This window comes from Vanacampus margaritifer, chromosome 18, assembly GCF_051991255.1.
Source record: "Vanacampus margaritifer isolate UIUO_Vmar chromosome 18, RoL_Vmar_1.0, whole genome shotgun sequence".
Classification (NCBI taxonomy): Eukaryota; Metazoa; Chordata; class Actinopteri; order Syngnathiformes; family Syngnathidae; genus Vanacampus; species Vanacampus margaritifer.
The window spans coordinates 12,658,260-12,678,742 of NC_135449.1; the positions used below are offsets into that span (position 1 = coordinate 12,658,260).

Below are 20,483 nucleotides of genomic sequence, written 5' to 3' on the forward strand. Positions count from 1 at the left end.
ACAACCCGTTTTTGAAAACGTCTGGCAGTCAAAGAGTTAAAGGTATAAGCATATATATGTATAAATCTCTTCCCGGAGTGTTCATGGCCCCGGCCGGACGTGATCGCTCTGGGTTCAGATGTTTATTTATATGATTTACACTGCTATAATAAAAACCAGCGTCAAAAATACAGAAATTTGCTGGTTACGACTAAAAGCACAAACAGTAAATATCATGGTAAAATATTTGATTAATCATTATCTACCATCATAAGGGTTAATAAGGAAAGGAAAATAAGATCAGACAAAACAAAACTTTATAAGATATAGAAAAGTCATTGAGATTAAAACATATTTGCTATAGTATATTATCTCTGATCTCAAGGACAGATTAAAGAAAAATAGAAATATTAAACAATTGGCCTCATAAAATTTTTAATTGGCTACAAGATTTTCATTGTTGTATCATTGAATGTGCAAATGTCATTAAACGGATTCTGTTTGAATGACACAACAAACCGAACTTTTCCCGGGTCCAAGAGCATGTTCCAAGTCCTACAACTTAAACAATTAACAATTACTAACTCCCAACTAACAAAAACTACCAGGTGCTCTTTCCAAAGTAAAGAATGGAGAATATGTATGTTATAAGTGATTAAATGAAAATGGTTTTGCATACAGATTGGTGAAGGAGAGGTCGATCTGGTTTAGTGCTCATAAAGGGGGGAGCACATCCTCCACATGTGATCCACATGTGGTACAAGGCTCATCAGTCACATCACCTGACCCCGACCGGGGGGGGTTAACCAAGCTGCTGACCCAGATGCCCCAGCTGTCTGTTCCAGGATGATGTCAAGTGCTTTCCGAGGCACTGTTCCATAAAAGACCTTCATCACGAGATGACTTCGCGGCACAAACACATCTGCTATTGCGTCGTGACACATTTTGTTGAATATAACCACATCACATCGAGTTATGCATCATATATTATATGCCCCTTCCACTGAAACTTTCTTAATGAATCAAATTGTTCTTTAATGCCAAATGACTGCTAAACTACTCTCTTTCTCTCTCTCCCTCTCTCTCGCTCTCCTGCTATTCTTATTTCTGAACTCCACACACAAACTTTGCTTAATTTTGCGACGATCAAGATCCGCGCTGGACTTTCTCTCTCAAGTGTTTTTTAATGTTTATCTTGTGTGTTGGACTCTTTAAGAGCCCAAATAAGGGAATTGAAACAGGATATTTCTTTCAATTTAATTATAACTGTTTTGATTTGTTATAACTATTTAGAATTGGACAAAATTGCTTTGATTTACTCAGTATAGTTTTGCATGACGATTCTCTGTCACTTTAAATTCCTACTAATCAAATGTATTGAGACATCATAGTGACCAATGGGGGCGTAGTCATGTGACTTTGGGAGGTAACATTTTGGAGGACAAGGGATATTGCCAGCAAGCGGGGGGAGGAACTTTACAGTTGAGAGATACAAGATGTGCGCGGGGTGGCTGCCATTTTCTCCTGTCCGGCAATGTCGTGAATAAATGTGAAGAAAATGCCTGAATTCACTGATCTCATGTATGTTTATTAATCAACGGCATGAACACGCAAATGGTAAGAATCCGCCATTTACAGCAGTACCAAGAGAACACTCTTTAGCCCCAATAAAGCACAAGAGGCTGAGAGGAGGCTCCCAGCTGAATGTGCGATAGTGATCCGGCACAGGGCATCTTCCTCCTCCTCCTCCTCCAACCCATCATCTTCATCAACACAACCGGACACATCAGAAGCTTCCCAGCCTGTAGGGCAAGGTAATATTCGATACATTCTAATGGTGTTAATTAAGCAATAGGAAATGAGCGGCAGTGCATTATTGTGGGATAAGGCATTCTTTTGCTCCCATCTCTACGATGGGCAGCCAGAACTGCCTGTTGGCTGTTAGTCTGTCTGTTGTGTCTTAGGTGACAAACTGTGGCCACTAATGAAACAACTTTTAATTCTTGTTTTTGTATGTGTAATGTTTATATGTTCAATCAATCAATCATCCAAAGGTCAATTTTGACAAATTCAGAAAACTGTTCTGAGACAAAATCAGGTGCAATCATTTGTCAATTATTGCATTTTATCCATATTACAATCAAATGTGGTGTTATGGTGTGAATCTACCTTACATTTCAGAGGTCGCAGGTTCAATTCCAGGCCCCAACCTTCGTGTGTGGAGTTTGCATCTCTGGCTCCGGTTTCCTCACACATAAATTTTTTAAAAAAAATACATGCTAGGTTAATTGAACACTCTGAATTATCGTTTGTCTATGTGTAATTGGCTGGCAACTCACCAGTTAATTGAAGGGTAGCCATAAATAACCATTTATTACATTGATCACAGTCTCACCTATGGCCCGTAGGCCCTTTAATGAACAAGTCTATGTTTTTGAGTCTGAGTTCTAAGTATAAAAGTTTAATTTAATTGTTACAATTTTGGTTTTAGTTGTATTCGCCCTTTGATTACAAAAATTAAACAAGGCAATCGATGAGGAATATTTTGCTGCTCTAAATTCATCTTTCCCCAAAATATTGCGGCTCTCAGTGTTTTATGTGTGCTCTTGACCCTAATTTGACAAAGTAAAAACTAAAAATAGATACTGAAGTACACTACAGACACCTGAAAAATTGATTTCCCTTTCTCAGAAAGCCCATTTAAATGCAAGCACGAGGAGATGATGCAAACTCCACACTGGAGGTGGTCTGAGTGACTGACTTCACTATGAGGCATACATGCTAACCACTAGAAGGTGCTGCCTCAATGACAAAATATACATTTTCCGTTTTCTTCCTGTTTTTTTTCAAATGCAGAATCCAAGGTGCAAACAATAACCAAAAAGGATCTTAACTTGGATTTGAATCTATATTATTAATTAAATTATTTCTTTTTTAAATAGGCCTATGGTATGTTGGAGTGGTCAAGACTGCAATTAGAGCAAATTAGCAGCAGCTGTGGTCTCTTGCCACCTGCTGCTATAAAAACTAGTTTTGTCTGTCAGTCCTCATCGCAACTGTTACGCAAGCAATGGCTGCTCTTTGGCTCTTGATGGTTCTGGCGCATGCTGTCTTCGTGGACAGAGGTAGGTATATATTTATTTGCGTGGGTGAGAGAAGCCCAAAATTGTGTTGAAACCAACATGTTTGTCTTTTAAAATGCGGAAATTTCTTTGTGCCTGCAGGCCTTTGTGTTCATGTTGATGCTAAACAAGAAGAGTCCAATGCTGGGCTTAAAAAAGGTATGGTAGGTCCGATCATTGATAAATTTAAGTCTCTGCTTGTGAGTCGTAAGACTTGATTTATTTGCTACAGATGTCTCTCACGATGATTCTCTCAAGAAGGCTTTTGAACTTCTCCATTCTTTTGATTCAATGCTGAAACAACAAAATAAAGGTGAGAATATTCAGGGCAGCAACCCTTTTCAAGTTTTGTTTTCACATGAATAATTAGAAACTTGAATTTTGCATGGTTCTTACAAAATAAGGTGAGAGCTGGGGGTCCATTAAGTTAAACCCTGTCAGTTTGGCTTTCGCCACAGGTGTTTCTACTCAACAATAGAATCTATCCACCAATGTGCCATTTTTCTGGCATTGTTTTGAAATCACTGCTCTTTTCTTTGTATAGTATTTTAGTGTTATGCTAATTGAATGGGAACTAATGCGGAGTTTTTGTATGAAGCAAAACCAGCAGCTAAAGTGGGACTTAATGACCAAGCAAGCCACAACGTGAGCAACATCCAGCAGCAGAATGTAATCTCCAGCCAACCGAACAATTCCTTCAGCAACCAGGAGAGCTACAACATGAGCAATGCCCTCAGCCAACAGTTGGCCAATGGGCAACAGCAAACCTACAACATGAGCAACAATCCAGCAGCTCAAGTGGATTTTGACGACTACGCAATCCACAACATGAGCAATGGCCAACAGAATGCCTTCAGCCACCAGGAGAGCTACAACCTGACCAATGGCCAACAGAACGCCTTCAGCCACCAACAGAGCTACAACCTGACGAATGGCCAACAGAGCTACAACCCGACGAATGGCCAACAGAACGCCTTCAGCCACCAGGAGAGCTACAACCTGACCAATGGCCAACAGAACACCTTCAGCCACCAACAGAGCTACAACCTGACGAATGGCCAACAGGTGGTCGTCAGCCAACAGAATCCTATTAACCACAACCTGAGCAGCAACTTTCTGAATGACTTCATGGATGACTCTGCAGAAGTGTATACTATCAATGTTTGAGTGTGCTTCGCGTGATGGCTATAGAATGATTAAAAGCATGAAAATAATCAGTTAGTGTATACTTCTTTCAAAACATTTCCCCCTGGTTCTTAAGTAGATTAGGTAGGTATATCTTTTCAGTTCAGTTGGCCAAAACAAGTGACACCACTATCTCAGTGCTTCTGACTTTACCACTTTGTACCCTTGGTGGTTACACTGTTACTTTTTCAGCACTCTGCTACAGATAACTCGCTGTATGCTCAAAATGCTTTGCAACTAGTCAACCATGTCTTGTTTCATTGGGCGAACATGTATCCTCACCTGTGCAGCTTGGCTTTCACTGCTATTGACAAAAATTAATTTGCAATATTAACGTTGGCTGGGCTTTGCTCTGGCCCATGACTGTGCAGAGACCTCATCGCCACATGCCCTCATCAAATGCATCCCTGATGGACTTATCCTGGAATTTCCGGATAACACCTACTGCTGCTCTGCCAGTTGTTGGCTCGAAGCTGAGCTCTCTGGTCACCTTGGGTTTGTAACCTCAGATCTTATATGGGAACTGATTGTCTGCATTGCACTCTGTACTATGGCAGATCAGGGGCTTAGATGTATAGCGAGGCATTTTAGGAAATTGAGAACATATGGGAATTTAACATGGGCTGATTGGCAAAATTTATTTCACTCTTAATTGCTCTATTTCTTGTCGCTTCATACTTATTGGATTCAGTCTAATAAATTTTTACCCACTTCCGTTTTGGAGCACCGGCTTCTGGATAGGCACCATGGAAGTGAAACAACCGACAGCAATTTTGCTGGTTACCTTCTTGATTTCTTTCCAACATCGCTGTGGTCCATGGATCCCACTGATGTTGGTCTCTGTAACGTCTCACCTGTTGTGTTTCAGATGAAACCAGGACTAATATGTTCCCCAATACTCTGTAAAAGAGGCTGGGATGATTGGCATTTCGGAAACAATTGACAGTTTGCTCAAAGCTGGAGTGTTGTGTGAAATTTCCAGCTCTGATTATAACACTCCTATTTTACCCGTTGAGAAGAAAGATACTAGAAAGTTTCGCATGGTCCACGACCTGCGAGCGATTAAAGCGGCCGTCTCAACTCCTACTTTTTCTTTCCCGAATCCTCACTTGGCATTGCATCAGCCCACACTCATTTCACTTGCATTGACCTGGCTAATGCTTTATTTTGCATTCCACTTCACCCTTCAATGAAGCAATTTTTTGCTTTCACTTGGAATGGTGTTTGCTACTCCTACAATCGCCTGCCTCAAGGCTTTGTCCTTTCACCTAGACTCTTCAACGACTATCTTTGCTAGATGCTGTCTCCACTTGAACTACCCCCTGTTATCCTGGTGCAGTATGTGGATGACCTCTTGCTGGCAGCTCCATCTGAAACTTCTTGTCTTGAAGCCGCCAGGTCTTTGCTCTTCATCTCCTTGAAACAGCATATTTCCGCTGCTGCCGTTTTTGTGATTCCTGATTACAGTCGCATGTTCTATCTTGACGTGACTGAAAAGGTCAGCGGTGTTTCTGCTGCCATTTATCATAAGGGGGAAGGAGGAAGTCGACAAGTTTGTCTGTATGCATCAACTCCATTGGAAAAACACGAGCAAAGACACCCAATTTGCGACACCTATTGACAACCCGGACTTGATTCTTTTCACAGATGGATGTTGCTTCAAAGGCAACGATGGCCTACAATCTGGATTGGCAGTAACCCAACCCACAAAAACAGGTTTTGAAGAAGTCCAAGCAGAAAGAATTTTAGGCTCTCAATCAGCACAAAGAGCTGACATTTTGGCATTAACAGCAGCCCTCAGTTTGGCAGAAAACTAGTCAGTAAATATTTACACAGATTCGGCGTATGCACACACGACAGTTCATGTTGCATTAAAAGAATGGTAGCGAAACGATTTCCAAACTGTAACCGGTACACCCATTAAACATCAGGATGATATTCTTAAATTGTGAGATGCTTTAATGCTCCCAACAGCGGTGGCAGTAATAAAATGTAAAGGTTACTCTGGAACTAATGATTTTGTATCAGCAGGAAACAAATCAGCAGATTGAGCAGAGAAAAAGATTGCGGGGTACCGACCTACACTCCAACTAATTGTAAGTCTGAATGTGACAATCCACAGGAGGTGATAGTAGAAACAGCTAAGTTGTGGCAAGAAAAAACAAGGCCAGAAGAAAAGTGTGTGGCTGTCCAAAGGGGGACAAAAAGATGAAGCAGGTATATGGAGAAAAGAAGGTAAATGTATTCCATCTCCGAAACAATTGAAATTTCTGAAGCTCATGGAACATGCCATGTAGGTGTGAAAGAAACACTGAGACGACTCCACTCCTGGTGGCATCCTTTTATGAGATCAGTTGTTAAACGTGAACTGCAGGACTGCAGTGTTTGCAGCAGGTATAACAGTATGCCTACATCTAGACCTCCCCAGGGGCACTCACGATCCGGACGTGATTGCTCCAGGTTCGGTGGTTTCGATGGATTTCACTGACATGATAAAACCAGTGTCAGGTTACAGATATTTGCTGGTAATAGTGGATTCCTTTTCAGGATGGCCAAAGCCGGCTCCCACTGACATCGTTCTATTAAAGGTTGAGTTCACAGTATACGGGCAGAATAATCCCGGTGACTCATCCTGGGACCAGGCAGTCTAACCTAAGGTCCTGAAGAAGCTGACAGCGCCCTCCAACAGCAACCCAAGAACATCATCTTATCTGACGAAGAGGACGAAGATCCCGCTGGGATTTTTCTCTGAAATGTTTATCTGCTTGTGTCGGACTCTTTAGAGTCCGAAAGAGGGACTGAAGAGGGTCTTCTGCCCAGATTTAGTCATAACTGTTTTAAATTATTATTTCCTCAGTATAACTTTTATCTGTGGATGTGTCTTTCTGAGTGATGTTGCAATTTCTGCTCATGCCGGTTTGTCTGGGGGGCCTCCTCTATTTCCACAACAATAGACCATTTGTCTGTGGTGTAAGTCAATGTGTATTGAATGATATCTGTAAAAGTCTTATCTCATTTCTGGTGAATTCCGGGTGGGCTGGGGGCTTTGTGGTACCGCCCTTCAAGATAGTATAATGTTGTAAGTTCTCTGAAATCTTCGCACTAGTGAGAGGCTGCCGCCATTGTCTGGGAACTCACTTGTGCCCGGAATATTCTGTAGAAATAAAAGCTTCCAAGTGACTGTTCATCGATCTACAGCCTGCATTCGGATAACCAACAGTCTCACTACCTGAAAGAAAACAAACACGCGGAAGAAAAAGATCCTTTTCTTCAACACCCTCCTCGTTCATGTTGTGGGTCTGGGCTTTGCTCTGGCCCTCCTGACTGACACACAAAAACTTTTTTCTGAAGTAAAATGTGCCTTGGCTCAATCTTAATCAGAAAAGAGTCACTCTAATTGTCTTACCTTTAGTTTGTTGCTTTAACATAGAATCCAAAGACTGGAGAAGTTCTAAAAAGTCTTCTTGGGTGAAACATCATTGGCAGAGACATCTATAGAAAATGGGGAGGAAGTGGGAAAATAAATGATTACAGAAAATCTCACTCAAAGATCATGTTCTCAACTGGCACACCTGTTGTAAGAACATTGGATCCAGCTTGTGTTGCGCCAACTGAAAAACAAAGGACTCACTTGAGCTTTTGGTGAAACAAACATTCAATTTCTAACGCAAATTTAATAATAATAATCCACATTACCTCTACCCATCAAGAGGGCATTCACCAGAACAATCAAGAGCCAAACAGCAGCCATCGCTTCCATGACAGTTGCGAGAAGGATGGATTAGATTAGTTTTTAAAGCAGGTGACAACTGCAGCTAATTGGCTGTAATTAGCAACAGCTGTACCACTGCAATGTAGCTTTCTTTTCTTTTTTAATGTCCAGATCTGTCTGAATGGTCAATGCTAAGCTTCTTTGTGGGCAAGTGGTTAAGATGATTACCTCCCACCAGCGGGACCAAAGTTCAAGTCACCAACCAGCTAAAAAAAAAAAAAAAAAAGTCAATTTGAAAAAGCTTGACAGCCTGTGAAAAAACTGAGTTGTATTAAAGCAAATGAAAATAGACTTTAAAATGCAATGTAACCATTTTAGTTTGACATGAATTAAAAAAAAAACAGACAGAAATAAACATATATATATATATATATATATGAAAGCAATCAGCACATAAGTCTTGTATTGCACCTCTCTTTACCCTAATTAAAAATAATGAGTTTGAAAAGCATCCATGTAAAAGACGATAGTATGTTTAATCAAAAAAAAGTCAGAATATGCATATACACATTTAAAAGCGATCAGCATACAATTCATGAAAATGACTTACACGGCATAGACTTGTTTTTTTAAGTGTTAATTGCATGGGGCGGTGTGGATCAGTGTTAGAGTAGTTGTCTCCAAACCAAGAGGTTGTGTGTTCTATGCCATGACACTGACTGTTTTGTTACAATCTTTTATCAAATGCGGATTACAAGGTGTGACCATATGTTTATTTCAAGGGCTTGAATAAAAGACTAAACATTTACCCAAAATGAGTTCAACATATGTTTAAATCCACATCAATTGAGGTTGACATTTTTTCACCCATGTAGTATTTAGCACAGCTGGTGCTAATTAAAGTCAATTATCAGCAGCTGTGGTCACTTGTCACCTGCTATAAAAGCTCATGTTGTATGTTGTTCTTTACACCTGTTACTGAGAAGATGGCAGCTCTTTGGCTCTTGGTTGTGGTGCAGGCTGTCTTCATGGGCAAATGTTACCTAGCACGGCTCCCGTTTTAAGCCCAGCATTGGATTCATCTTTTGTAGCGCGAGCTGGAAAACTAAGGCCTCATTTCAGCATTTGGGGAAATAAACATTAATTTTAAACACCAAACAAACTAATTGTTACCCATTACCTGTGTCCTTCAAGAGCGCGAGCGCAAGCACAACCATGATCCAACCAGCAGTCATCATTTCAGTGACAGTTGTAAAGAGCACAGACCGCTAGTGATGGGAAAATGAAGCATGAAGCAATGAGGCCTTCCATCCAAATGCTTCGCTCCTGGGCCGAAGCATCATGAGGCTTCATTTGCTCTATTGCGCCATCATGTGGACAATGTCATGACAGTGATTAAAATGATACCATAGATTTGATGGGGTCAAAAGGGCAGGGAGTTGTGATGTGAATGAATGTACGTGTGGTACTTGAAAGAATGATTGCTCTGTTTTTTTAGACATTGACATATAAACAAGGAACACATTTCATTCATTTAGGAAAATTAGCATTTCCAAAGTTTTGGGCTTCAAACGGTTTCTTCTTTTACAAAGGATTTCTCCTGCTTTCGAAAATATTCTTTCGCAAGGGACGGATGAGGCCGGGGTACAGAGGAATGTAATAAAGTTTGTAGAGGTTTGGGTAGAGATGTTTGTGCACCTCCCAGTAGTCCAGAGGGTTTGACACCCTGCTTATGTTCGGTTCCCCCAGGTAAGTGTGGACCTCCACAGTCGCATCTGCATCACTCTGGGTCCTCCTCTGCATGACTGTGTGGTCCAATCGCCGCCACAGTTTGTCACCCAAGACACAACAAACAGACTAACAGCCAGTTCTGGCTGCCCATCGTAGAGATGGGAGCAAAAGAATGCCTTATCCCACAATAATGCACTGCTGCTCATTTCCCATTGCTCAATTAACACCATTAGAATGTGTCGAATATTACCTTGCGCCACAGGCTGGGAAGCTTCTGATGTGTTGATGAAGAGGAGGAGGGGGAAGATGCCCTTTGCCGGATCACTGTCGCACATTCCGCTGTGAGCCTCCTCTCAGCCTCTTTTGCTTTATGGGGGCTAAAGAAGCCTATCTTCTTGTACCTGCAAATGACAATGAGACTCATTGCAGTTGTGAACTGTTCAACAAGAGGCAGTTGCTCATTTGTTGGTACTAGTAGACAGATGAGAAAAACAGACAACCGATACAAACCTGGGATCCAGCAGTGTTGCCAGTGACATGATGCTCATGGCTTGGAGGTTGCAGAGCTTGTCCCTCAGTTGCTTTTTAAGACACTCAGCCATTGCTTTGCTCCGCTCCATTTGTATGGCTCCCATGTCATCCTCCAAGGTGTGGTGCAGCATGGCCAAAAGTGGTATGACCTTGGACCCAGACACTCTCCTCTCCTCTGAGAGCTCTACGGTGGCATCATTGAATGGGGACAGCACCTGCAGACTCTCAGAAATGAGCCTCAACTCTTGGGATGTGAGTGGGGTAATGTCAGTGTCAAGGCCTGCCAGGGCTGCTCCTACGGCTTCCCTGAGGTTGTACATGCGCTGCAGCATGTGGAAGGTGCTGTTCCAGCGTGTCTCCACCTGAAAATAAAAGGTCATTATTGTTTGAAAGGAGAGTGGAAGCAGTTATGGATGTCAAGTTACCTCTTGAATGAGCTTCAGCACAGGCTCTGTAGGCTTCATTTGCTCCTGCACCTGTGTCAGCCTTGTCTATAAAAAAATAAAATGGGAAACAAAACATTATTAAAGTCATTCAGCATTAATTTGAATACTGCTGTGTAATAAAGGAATTCACCTTTGCAGTCGTACTGCTTTTGAAGTATCCAACTATACTCCTACACTGAAGACGGATTTCAGACAGCTCAGTGTTCTCTGCCAGAGCCTTCTTCACTATGAGATTTAATGTGTGCAATTCACTGACAATTTGTGTGGCGCAGATGAAGGTGTCTGGCACATGCAGCCATGTTGGCTGCACCATCTGTCACAAGGCACGTAACTTTGGTGGCAATGCCCCATTGTGCCATGAGTGCCGATTTAACGGCAGCCATGTTCTCAGCTGTATGGCGGTCAGGGAAATGGAGCACACCTAACACAGCTGAGTGCAGAGAGGTTTGCTCATCAATGAAATGACAAGTGACTGCCAGGTATGCATCTGTGTTGAGGCTGGTCCACATGTCTGCTGTAATGCTCACTGCAGAGGACCTTGCCACAAGCTCTTTGGCCTTCTCCTTTGCCTGCTGGTACCTCTCCTCCACCATGGCTTTCAATGTCTAAAGGAAAGGAGTAATAACACTATTGGAAGAGCAGTTATGGGGGGAATGGGGAATAATGATTCATGTGCTCTCATACACACCTGCCTTGTGGGGAGAACATATGTAGGGTCGAAAGCTTGGATAAGCTTCCTGAACCCTGTGTCCTCCACAAAACTGAAGGGCTGGCAATCTTCGATGACCATGTTGATCAATGCCTCCTCCACTGCATTCTTATCTACTGCAATTTAACAGAAACAGATTAGGCCTATTAATGATAGATGCCATTCATTTAATCTGTCACATTTCAAATATACATGGTGGCTATGCTGTTTTTTCATTGCATGTTGAAAAATGGCTTACCTGGGCGTGGTACTATTAGAGTTGTCTCCTTATTTTCATGCAGGGCCCTATAATGCCTCAACATGGATGAAGTGTTGTCTTGGTACCCAAGTTCTTTGGAACAAAGTTTACACTTCACCTTTTGAAATACCAGCAAGTAGAAGAAAGACATTAAAACAAGGGATACACTGTCACAATATATATTCACACTGGTTATTACAATTTGTACCTTTTTAGGAGAGATCTGCTCGAAATGATCCCAGACAGGGGATGTTCTCTTCTTTGTCGTTGCGGGTGCATCCATTGCAAAGCGAATCCGATTAAGGTTCGAAGATGAGAGTTCGGTGTGCCAGTGTCACCTGGAGCTCATTGTCGTCTCGGTGCGCCATTTTATGTCAAATCACCCGCGAAACTATGTGTTGGCGATGACGTAGGAAGCCCGTCCTGCGAGGCTTCAGACATAGCAACGCGTGTTCCGAGGCTTCGGCGTGGCCACAACCGTTCCGAGGCTTCGGGCGTGGCCACAACCGTTCCGAGGCTTCTGAACCAACGCGTAACCAACACATGCCTCGATGCGCGCTTTGCAGATTTTTTTTTCCCCATTTACTCCGCACACGCATCAGCACCTCGGCACAGTTGGGCACATCACTACAGACCGCATGAGATTTTATAGCAGGTGACATGTGACCACAGCTGCTGCTAATTGGCTATAATTAGCACCAGAGGCACCTGCTATAAAAGCACATTCCGTCTGTGCTCTTCACAACTCTCACTGAAGTGATGGCTGCTGTGTGGCTCTTGGTTGTGCTGGCGCATGCGCTCTTGATGGACACAGGTAGTGGTAAACAATATGTTTTTGATCAATTTAGTGTTTGCAATTAATGTTTATTTCCCCAAATGCTAAAAATAGGTCTTTGTTTTCTAGCTGATGCTACATCAGATGAATCCAATGCTGGGCTTAAAAAGGAAGCTGTGCTAGGTAACATTTGATTAATCAAATCTCTGTTTGTGATAACTAAGACTTGTAATTTCTACAGATGTGACGTCCAATGATGTTTCGCTTGAGGGGGCTTTTGAACTTCTGCACGCTTTGAATTCTGTAATGAAGCTGCAAAATAAAGGTGAGGAAAAAATTGGGTGTTTGGCCATTGGACTGTGTGGTTTGATTGAAATGGTCATGTTGGATTGAAAGGCAAGCCTAAACCAAAACAAATTTATGCAAGAATTAATGCATAAATCTAGCACGTGCAAGGTTTTCTTGAAGATATTTAAGTGTTTCATCGAAAATGTTGACAATTTATTCAAAACTTCAGAAAGTTAACTGAATGTAGTATTATGCCAACAGGCGGATGGACACAGATTATTGTACCTTCTGCCATCTAGTGGAAGCACATTTTAATAGTTCTGCATCGCTGACATAGTGGTTGGAAATCATGACTGTAGTGACCTGTTTTTAAATTATCTGAATGGCAACTTTTCTTCCCAACTGGCAGCCCAGAATGATGCTATGGACGACCACCACGCCAGCGGCAACATGAGCCTGGAGGACCACCACGCCAGCGGCAACATGAGCCAGGAGGACCACCACGCCAGCGGCAACATGAGCCAGGAGGACCACCACGCCAGCGGCAACATGAGCCAGGAGGACCACCACGCCAGCGGCAACATGAGCCAGGAGGACCACCACGCCAGCGGCAACATGAGCCAGGAGGACCACCACGCCAGCGGCAACATGAGCCAGGAGGACCACCACGCCAGCGGCAACATGAGCCAGGAGGACCACCACGCCAGCGGCAACATGAGCCAGGAGGACCACCACGCCAGCGGCAACATGAGCCAGGAGGACCACCACGCCAGCGGCAACATGAGCCAGGAGGACCACCACGCCAGCGGCAACATGAGCCAGGAGGACCACCACGCCAGCGGCAACATGAGCCAGGAGGACCACCACGCCAGCGGCAACATGAGCCAGGAGGACCACCACGCCAGCGGCAACATGAGCCAGGAGGACCACCACGCCAGCGGCAACATGAGCCAGGAGGACCACCACGCCAGCGGCAACATGAGCCAGGAGGACCACCACGCCAGCGGCAACATGAGCCAGGAGGACCACCACGCCAGCGGCAACATGAGCCAGGAGGACCACCACGCCAGCGGCAACATGAGCCAGGAGGACCACCACGCCAGCGGCAACATGAGCCAGGAGGACCACCACGCCAGCGGCAACATGAGCCAGGAGGACCACCACGCCAGCGGCAACATGAGCCAGGAGGACCACCACGCCAGCGGCAACATGAGCCAGGAGGACCACCACGCCAGCGGCAACATGAGCCAGGAGGACCACCACGCCAGCGGCAACATGAGCCAGGAGGACCACCACGCCAGCGGCAACATGAGCCAGGAGGACCACCACGCCAGCGGCAACATGAGCCAGGAGGACCACCACGCCAGCGGCAACATGAGCCAGGAGGACCACCACGCCAGCGGCAACATGAGCCAGGAGGACCACCACGCCAGCGGCAACATGAGCCAGGAGGACCACCACGCCAGCGGCAACATGAGCCAGGAGGACCACCACGCCAGCGGCAACATGAGCCAGGAGGACCACCACGCCAGCGGCAACATGAGCCAGGAGGACCACCACGCCAGCGGCAACATGAGCCAGGAGGACCACCACGCCAGCGGCAACATGAGCCAGGAGGACCACCACGCCAGCGGCAACATGAGCCAGGAGGACCACCACGCAGATGTTGTGTCAGTGAATATTTGACGTGCTCTTGTCTTGATTGCTGCGGCTTTAATAAAGGCATGGTCTTCTTCAACCTTTCATTTGTCTGACAATTATTTTACTTTGGCACTTTTTTGGGTCAGATATACAGTTAAACTTATAATATACAGGTTGTTTTTTTTTTCCTCTTTGCATGGTCTCCACTTCTTACAAATGCTAATCCATTCATTGCATCTCTGCTGGATAAATGCAATGCATTCCATTTTGTCCACCTTTAACCATATCTAGTTTGGGAAAAATGCTGCTGTTCATCTCCTTACTGGTGTTCTGGCAAAGGTTGTCTTTAAAGACTGAGGTATTTTTGACATTCACATGTATGCTGAAACTATTGTCCCAAAATGCTTAAATCGATTTCTGTGCAGGACTTTGATTTTCCACCTGGTATTGCACAAGGTGAATCCAACACTTTGTTCAAAAAAGGTGGGCCAGACACAAACACTGATTAAATGTTTTTTAAGACTTGTCTGCTTCAGATATGCTTCATGTTTCTAGTATGATTAGATTACACTAGTTTTTATTTTGAATGTAGAGATGAGATTCAGCTGCTGAACAATAGAGGGGTGGATCTCTTCTAATGGGGTGTAGGGCCCTCTGCCACCCCCAAATATATAAACCAAAAGCTTCATATTTTGTTGCATACGTTTTGGGTGGTTGGAATGTTAATGTAAAATTATAATTCAAAGTGGCCCTCAGTCTTGCATCTTTCTATTTTTCTGTATGTGACCCAAAGAGGCAAAAGTTTGGATGAGCCAGGACAATGTGGCAGATGTGTTTGTGAAATTTTAACCTGTGCTCTTGTCTTGGTTGCTGCAGCATTAATAAAGGCATGGAAGTTTTATGCAACTTCTATCTGACCACAGCAAACATAACGCCCACGGGTTAAATAAAACATGCTTAATCTTTAAGAAATACTACTTCCTCAGTTACTTTGAGCATTCAGTCTTTATCTAGTGAGAATTTGTGTTGGTTCAGAGACCATGTTAACCAGCAAGAAGACTGGGGGAAAAAAAATAAAAATTATCATGGCTCATCTGTCTGCCTAACAAAGTCAATATTACAGCTTACAAGAACAGTAAACAGCGTTAACTGCAGACCAGGGAGGATAAAACTGCAGCTGATTCCAATTAACAGAATCATCATCAGGCTGATTATGAATCAGCTGTGTTAAAAAAGGGAAATATCCAAAACCTGCAGGACTCCAGCGCTTGAGGACTGGATCTCACCATCCCTGCTGTAGACAATTTTGTCTTCGTGTTACTATGCAAGATTTGATTGACTGTCTAGTCATACTGTAGTGCCATTTGAATATAAATTTAGCAGTATTTTACCACGTTGGTAGTTTCTACAGAATAAAAATTTAGAGAACCAAGTCACGTCCTAAAGTAACCAGTGCTCGAGTGAAGGATTTAGGCTACTTTACCCACCTGTTGAAACACCCAAAAAGTTTCATGTTAACACTAATTTGGACAGATTTCCCATCATGTAAAGCAATTTGATTAGTTGAGATCAATAACACATTTTTCTGAAGTAAAATGTGCCTTGGCTCAATCTTAATCAGAAAAGAGTCACTCTAATTTTCCTACCTTTAGTTTGTTGCTTCAACATAGAATCCAAAGACTGGAGAAGTTAAAAAGTCTTCTTGAGTGAAACATCATTCGCAGGGACATCTATAGAAAATGGGGAGGAAGTGGGAAAATAAATGATTACAGAAAATCTCATTCAAAGATCATGTTCTCAACTGGCACACCTGCACATTGGATCCAGCTTGTGTTGCGCCAAATGAAAAACAAAGGACTCACTTGAGCTTTTGGTGAAACAAACATTCAATTTCTAACACAAATTTAATAATAATAATAATAACAATAATAGTAATAACAATAATAATAATAACAATAATAATAATCCACATTACCTCCACCCATCAAGAGGGCATTCACCAGAACAACCAAGAGCCAAACAGTAGCCATCGCTTCCATGACAGTTGCGAGAAGGATGGATTAGATTAGCCTTTAAAATAAACTATTGTTGCATTCTCTGTAATTTCTTAATGTGCAACTAATGTAGCATTTGATTTAGGGTGGGATGAAGTCAAACGTTCAACCCAAAAAGTGGAAACTGATGACAAAAAGGACTCCTTCAGCCATGACCATGAAAACCACAACATGACGGAGGACCACCAGAGCAAACCTCAGAGCCACAACCTAACAAAGGAGCGCCAGAGCCACAACATGACCGAGGAGGCCCAAAGCAATGCTCAGATCCACAACATGACAAAGGAGCGCCAGAGCGACACCCAAAGCTACAATATGACCAAGAAGGATCAAAGCAATGCCCAGAGCCACAACATGACTGAGGACCGCCACAACGACACTCGGAGCTTTGATTCATGGTTCACGGAGCACATCTTCAACAATTATTTGCGAAGCCCCAATCACCTGAGTGAGTAGCGACATGAGTGATAGAATGGAAGAGGACTCCGCAGATGTGTTACTAGTCTGCATCTGTTGAATTAAACGGCTTAAATTTGATTTTCTAAATGGCTTTTTACCTTGGCCCTTTTTTTTGGGGGGCAGCATATGTAACAAAAGGGACTCATCAAAATTGTATTGTAGGAAACTTCCCATATTTCTGATGGGTTTAAGATTTGTTGACCCTGTAGAGCAGGTTTCCCCTATCCTGTTCAAGAAATGGAGTCCTCCAGGTTTGAGATGTTTCCGTCTTCACTTCTCATTCTAAAGATCAGGATTGTGATAAGATTTCTGAGTCAGATGTGTTGGAGGACAGAAACCTCTAAAACCTGTATGACCCTCCCGATTTGAGGACCAGGAATGGGGAATCAATGTCACACGATCAATCACATTTTATATCTGTTTTAAATGTACAATATTTTTTTTCTAAGTTATCATACTCTTAACAAAAGTGGGGAAAAAAATGTTAATAGAAATAGTGCAAGGGTACAAAGTGGTAAAGTCAGAAGCACTGAGATATAGTAGTGTCACTTGTTTTGGCCAACTGAACTGAAAAGTGTTGTCTATAAATCTATTTGGGGAGGAATAATAGCTAATATAGATAACAATGATTACAATTGTTTATTTTTTCTCTGTTGTCTGTTTAGTTATGCAACAGCCACTCTGGAGTACATAACTTTTTAGCCATTGACTCTCGTTAAGTTTGACATGCACAGTAAGTGTCTCTGCAATGCAAAATATATATATTTTATAAATTTAAGACTTAGGTATAGAGTTTACTGGTAAACAAAATGATCAGGCAGAGCAGCCTTTTCATCAAATCTGGTTCTCTTCATCTTTTTCAATTCAGAAAGCGTTGTGTTCTTGTGTTCCCCATCTCCACACATCTTAAGGAAGTGTTTCATTACTTTTGCTAGATAGCTATTTGTGCTGGACTAGAATTGCTTAATTTGGCATTGCAAATTCATGCAGTTAGGACACTGACTCCCATCACTCAACTCAGCTCTATTTACAACCGAGCACTTTACAACCACCGCTGTTTTCTGAAGATGGAACTCAGCGGCAGCACAGCATGTACAACCAAAACAGCATAGGCCCCCGAATTGAACCCTGTGGAACACCATATGTTACATTATACATGGGAATTCATATTGCCCATATTTGTCTTACCATTTTTTGCTCGACATAGTATGAAGGGATTACAATAAGAAATGACTATGTACTATCACAACAGCCACAAGTCGACCATAGAGTGCATCAACGTTCCTGCAGCACAGATAGGCCAAGTATCACCTGTATCTACCCCGGTAAAGAATCACGGTTCGTACTGATATCCACAATCAATTTAATCCTCATCCATCATGAAACAGTTACGGAACACCGTGAAAACTAAAAACAAAGACATTGCACGTATTTAAAATCAATATTTACAGTCATTTCTTTAACTCAAACGTTCATAAATAAAACATAAACATACTGTGTGCGCCCTGTTAACCAGTAGTAGATAAATTGTAGATAAAAGTCCATCACGCGATTATCTTTTGTCTCTTTCCAGTGATGTATTTGACTCTTTTGTCTCGTCTCTCTCTTGCGATATCTTTCTCTCTTTCGTCCTGTCTTTCTGAAACTTTCTAGCAGCTTCCAAACTTTTTGACCCAAATGGAAGTGATTGTTCAGAAGATAATCTCAAAATAAATCCTTTCACTAAGATAAACGGAAAAACTAAACCATGAAAGGTTTTTAACCTTATGCTTCCGGGTCACGTTGGCGCAGCACGTCTGCGACACGGGCTCCGTGGAAAGCTTCTGCTAAAATCCTGTGCAGAGGAGCTCACAGCGGCATGGCAGCCCATCTTCCAGAGATCTGTGGACTCACACTCCATTCCCAGCCTCTGGAAAAAATCAGTAATCACCCCGGTTCCTAAAAAACAATGTCCTGTGGTCAATAATGACTTCAGGCCTGTGGCTCTAACTTCCATTGTCATGAAGTGTTTCGAGAGGCTGATGGTGACTCTGCTCAGGGGGGAGGTGGATGCACACTTAGACTCCCTTCAGTTTGCCTACAAGCAGGGTCACGGCACTGACGATGCTATCAACAGCATCACACATCTGGTCAGCAAACACCTAGACGGCCCGAAAGCTTATGCACGTGTGTTGTTCGTTGACTTTAGCTCAGCGTTCAACACAATGCAGCCGCACCTGCTTTTGGGTAAACTGAAGGAGATGAATGTGAACCCGTACATCTCGAGGTGGTATCACTTCTTCCTGACAGTGCACACAGCAAGTCAGGGTCAACAGCTCCCTCTCGGAACCCAGATTGATAAGCACAGGCGCCCCACAGGGCTGCATCAGCTCCCCGGTCCTCTTCACGTTGTACACAAATGATTGTGTGACATCACACCCAGAGAACTTTATCATTAAGTTCTCTGATGACACAGCTATCATCAGCTTGCTGCAGGCCGGCGGTAGCCCACTGGACTATTTCTCAGAAATAGAGAAATTTGTCCAGTGGTGTGACCAGAATCATCTTGTGCTCAATGTGGGGAAGACAGAGGAGGTGATATTTGATCCAAAAACTGTTGGTGACCACAGGCCAGTCGTCATTAAAAGCAATCACATCAGCCAGGTGGCTTCACACAGGTATCTGGGGGTCCACATTGACAACACACTCAGCTGGAGGGTACATGTTGGAAGTCTCTGCTCCAAACTCCAACAGCGTCTCTATTTCCTACGCAGACTGAGGGTCTATGGAGTGGCGCAGAGGATCATGCTGTTGTTCTACCGGGCTGCATTGTAAAGTATCATCAGATACGGCATTGCGGCCTGGTACGGCAACCTGACTGTGCAGTCAAGGTCACAGATTGCCGGTCTGGTGCGGACTGCCATGAAGATCATGGGGGTCAGGAATCATCCTTCCCTACAGATGCTTTATGAGCGGTCCGTCACCGGACTGGCACAGAAAATTGTTACTGACCCGACTCACATTCTGCATCATGAGTTCCAGCTACTGCCTTCCGGCAAGAGATTCAGAACCCCCAGAACCAGGCTGAACCGCGACAAGAACTCATTCCTGCCGACATCCATCAAACTGCTTAATAACCGACATTAACCCAGTGCAATAAGATATATGGTGCAATGTTGTGTGTGTGGAATATATGCAGCCGTGCTGTACATACTCATGTGTATATATATATGTATATATATAGGAGTGTGTGTGTGTATATGGATGTATGCAGTCCTCATGTATGTACTTCTCTACACATGTATACTTCTGTGAAGACTTCTGGTAAGTCTTCTACTTATTGCTGCACTTCTTATTTAACTTTAGTTTTATCTCTTTCTATTCTGTTGTTTTTTCTTTACTGTAAACTGCAGCTGGACGGAGTCCAGGAAAAAGTTCCCCACGGGGAAAATAAAAGTATATCGTACCGTATCGTATCGTAACTGTATTTGCAAATTGACAGTCAAATAAGTACACCTACTTAAAATATTGAACTTAAAGATTGCATACTTTCATTGTCATGGCAACCAATCAAGGACAATAGTTGCGCCAGCTACATCACCTGCAGTCAATGATGGCCAAGCGTGACGTCCAT

General features: G+C 43.2%; 3 protein-coding genes and 1 long non-coding RNA gene across 6 annotated transcripts; 2 read left to right on the forward strand and 2 right to left on the reverse strand.

Annotated features, from left to right (window-relative positions):
- The first annotated feature begins 2,948 nt into the window (after window positions 1-2,948).
- Window positions 2,949-4,315, forward strand: LOC144037887 (uncharacterized). Its single transcript, XM_077549762.1, has 4 exons — window positions 2,949-3,104; window positions 3,204-3,260; window positions 3,334-3,414; window positions 3,700-4,315. Exons 1-4 carry the CDS (start codon window positions 3,050-3,052, stop codon window positions 4,266-4,268), a joined length of 762 nt encoding a protein of 253 aa, XP_077405888.1. The 5' UTR covers window positions 2,949-3,049; the 3' UTR covers window positions 4,269-4,315.
- Window positions 4,316-7,631: 3,316 nt separating this feature from the next.
- Window positions 7,632-8,320, reverse strand: LOC144038678 (uncharacterized). The gene is made up of 3 exons (XR_013289266.1): window positions 7,983-8,320; window positions 7,859-7,897; window positions 7,632-7,778 (listed from the first exon to the last, which is right to left on the reverse strand). It is a non-coding gene; the product is annotated as an uncharacterized LOC144038678 (long non-coding RNA).
- A 386-nt stretch (window positions 8,321-8,706) lies between these two features.
- On the reverse strand, window positions 8,707-12,253 carry LOC144038630 (zinc finger BED domain-containing protein 4-like). 3 transcript variants are annotated; one of them, XM_077551248.1, is made up of 9 exons: window positions 11,862-12,253; window positions 11,654-11,771; window positions 11,395-11,531; window positions 11,234-11,311; window positions 10,837-11,136; window positions 10,686-10,751; window positions 10,240-10,622; window positions 9,980-10,130; window positions 9,671-9,803 (listed from the first exon to the last, which is right to left on the reverse strand). In XM_077551248.1, the coding sequence occupies exons 5-9, from the start codon at window positions 11,017-11,019 to the stop codon at window positions 9,729-9,731; spliced, it is 858 nt and encodes a 285-aa protein (XP_077407374.1). In that variant the 5' UTR covers window positions 11,020-11,136; window positions 11,234-11,311; window positions 11,395-11,531; window positions 11,654-11,771; window positions 11,862-12,253; the 3' UTR covers window positions 9,671-9,728. The 3 variants fall into 3 exon arrangements, with proteins under 3 accessions (XP_077407375.1, XP_077407374.1, XP_077407373.1); XM_077551249.1 differs by lacking the exon at window positions 9,671-9,803 and adding an exon at window positions 8,707-9,095 and having other exon boundaries at window positions 10,837-11,311; XM_077551247.1 differs by having other exon boundaries at window positions 10,837-11,311.
- Window positions 12,254-12,393: 140 nt separating this feature from the next.
- On the forward strand, window positions 12,394-14,790 carry LOC144038798 (uncharacterized). The gene is made up of 5 exons (XM_077551540.1): window positions 12,394-12,467; window positions 12,558-12,611; window positions 12,670-12,753; window positions 13,126-13,392; window positions 14,783-14,790. The coding sequence occupies exons 1-5, from the start codon at window positions 12,413-12,415 to the stop codon at window positions 14,788-14,790; spliced, it is 468 nt and encodes a 155-aa protein (XP_077407666.1). The 5' UTR covers window positions 12,394-12,412.
- Window positions 14,791-20,483: the final 5,693 nt, after the last annotated feature.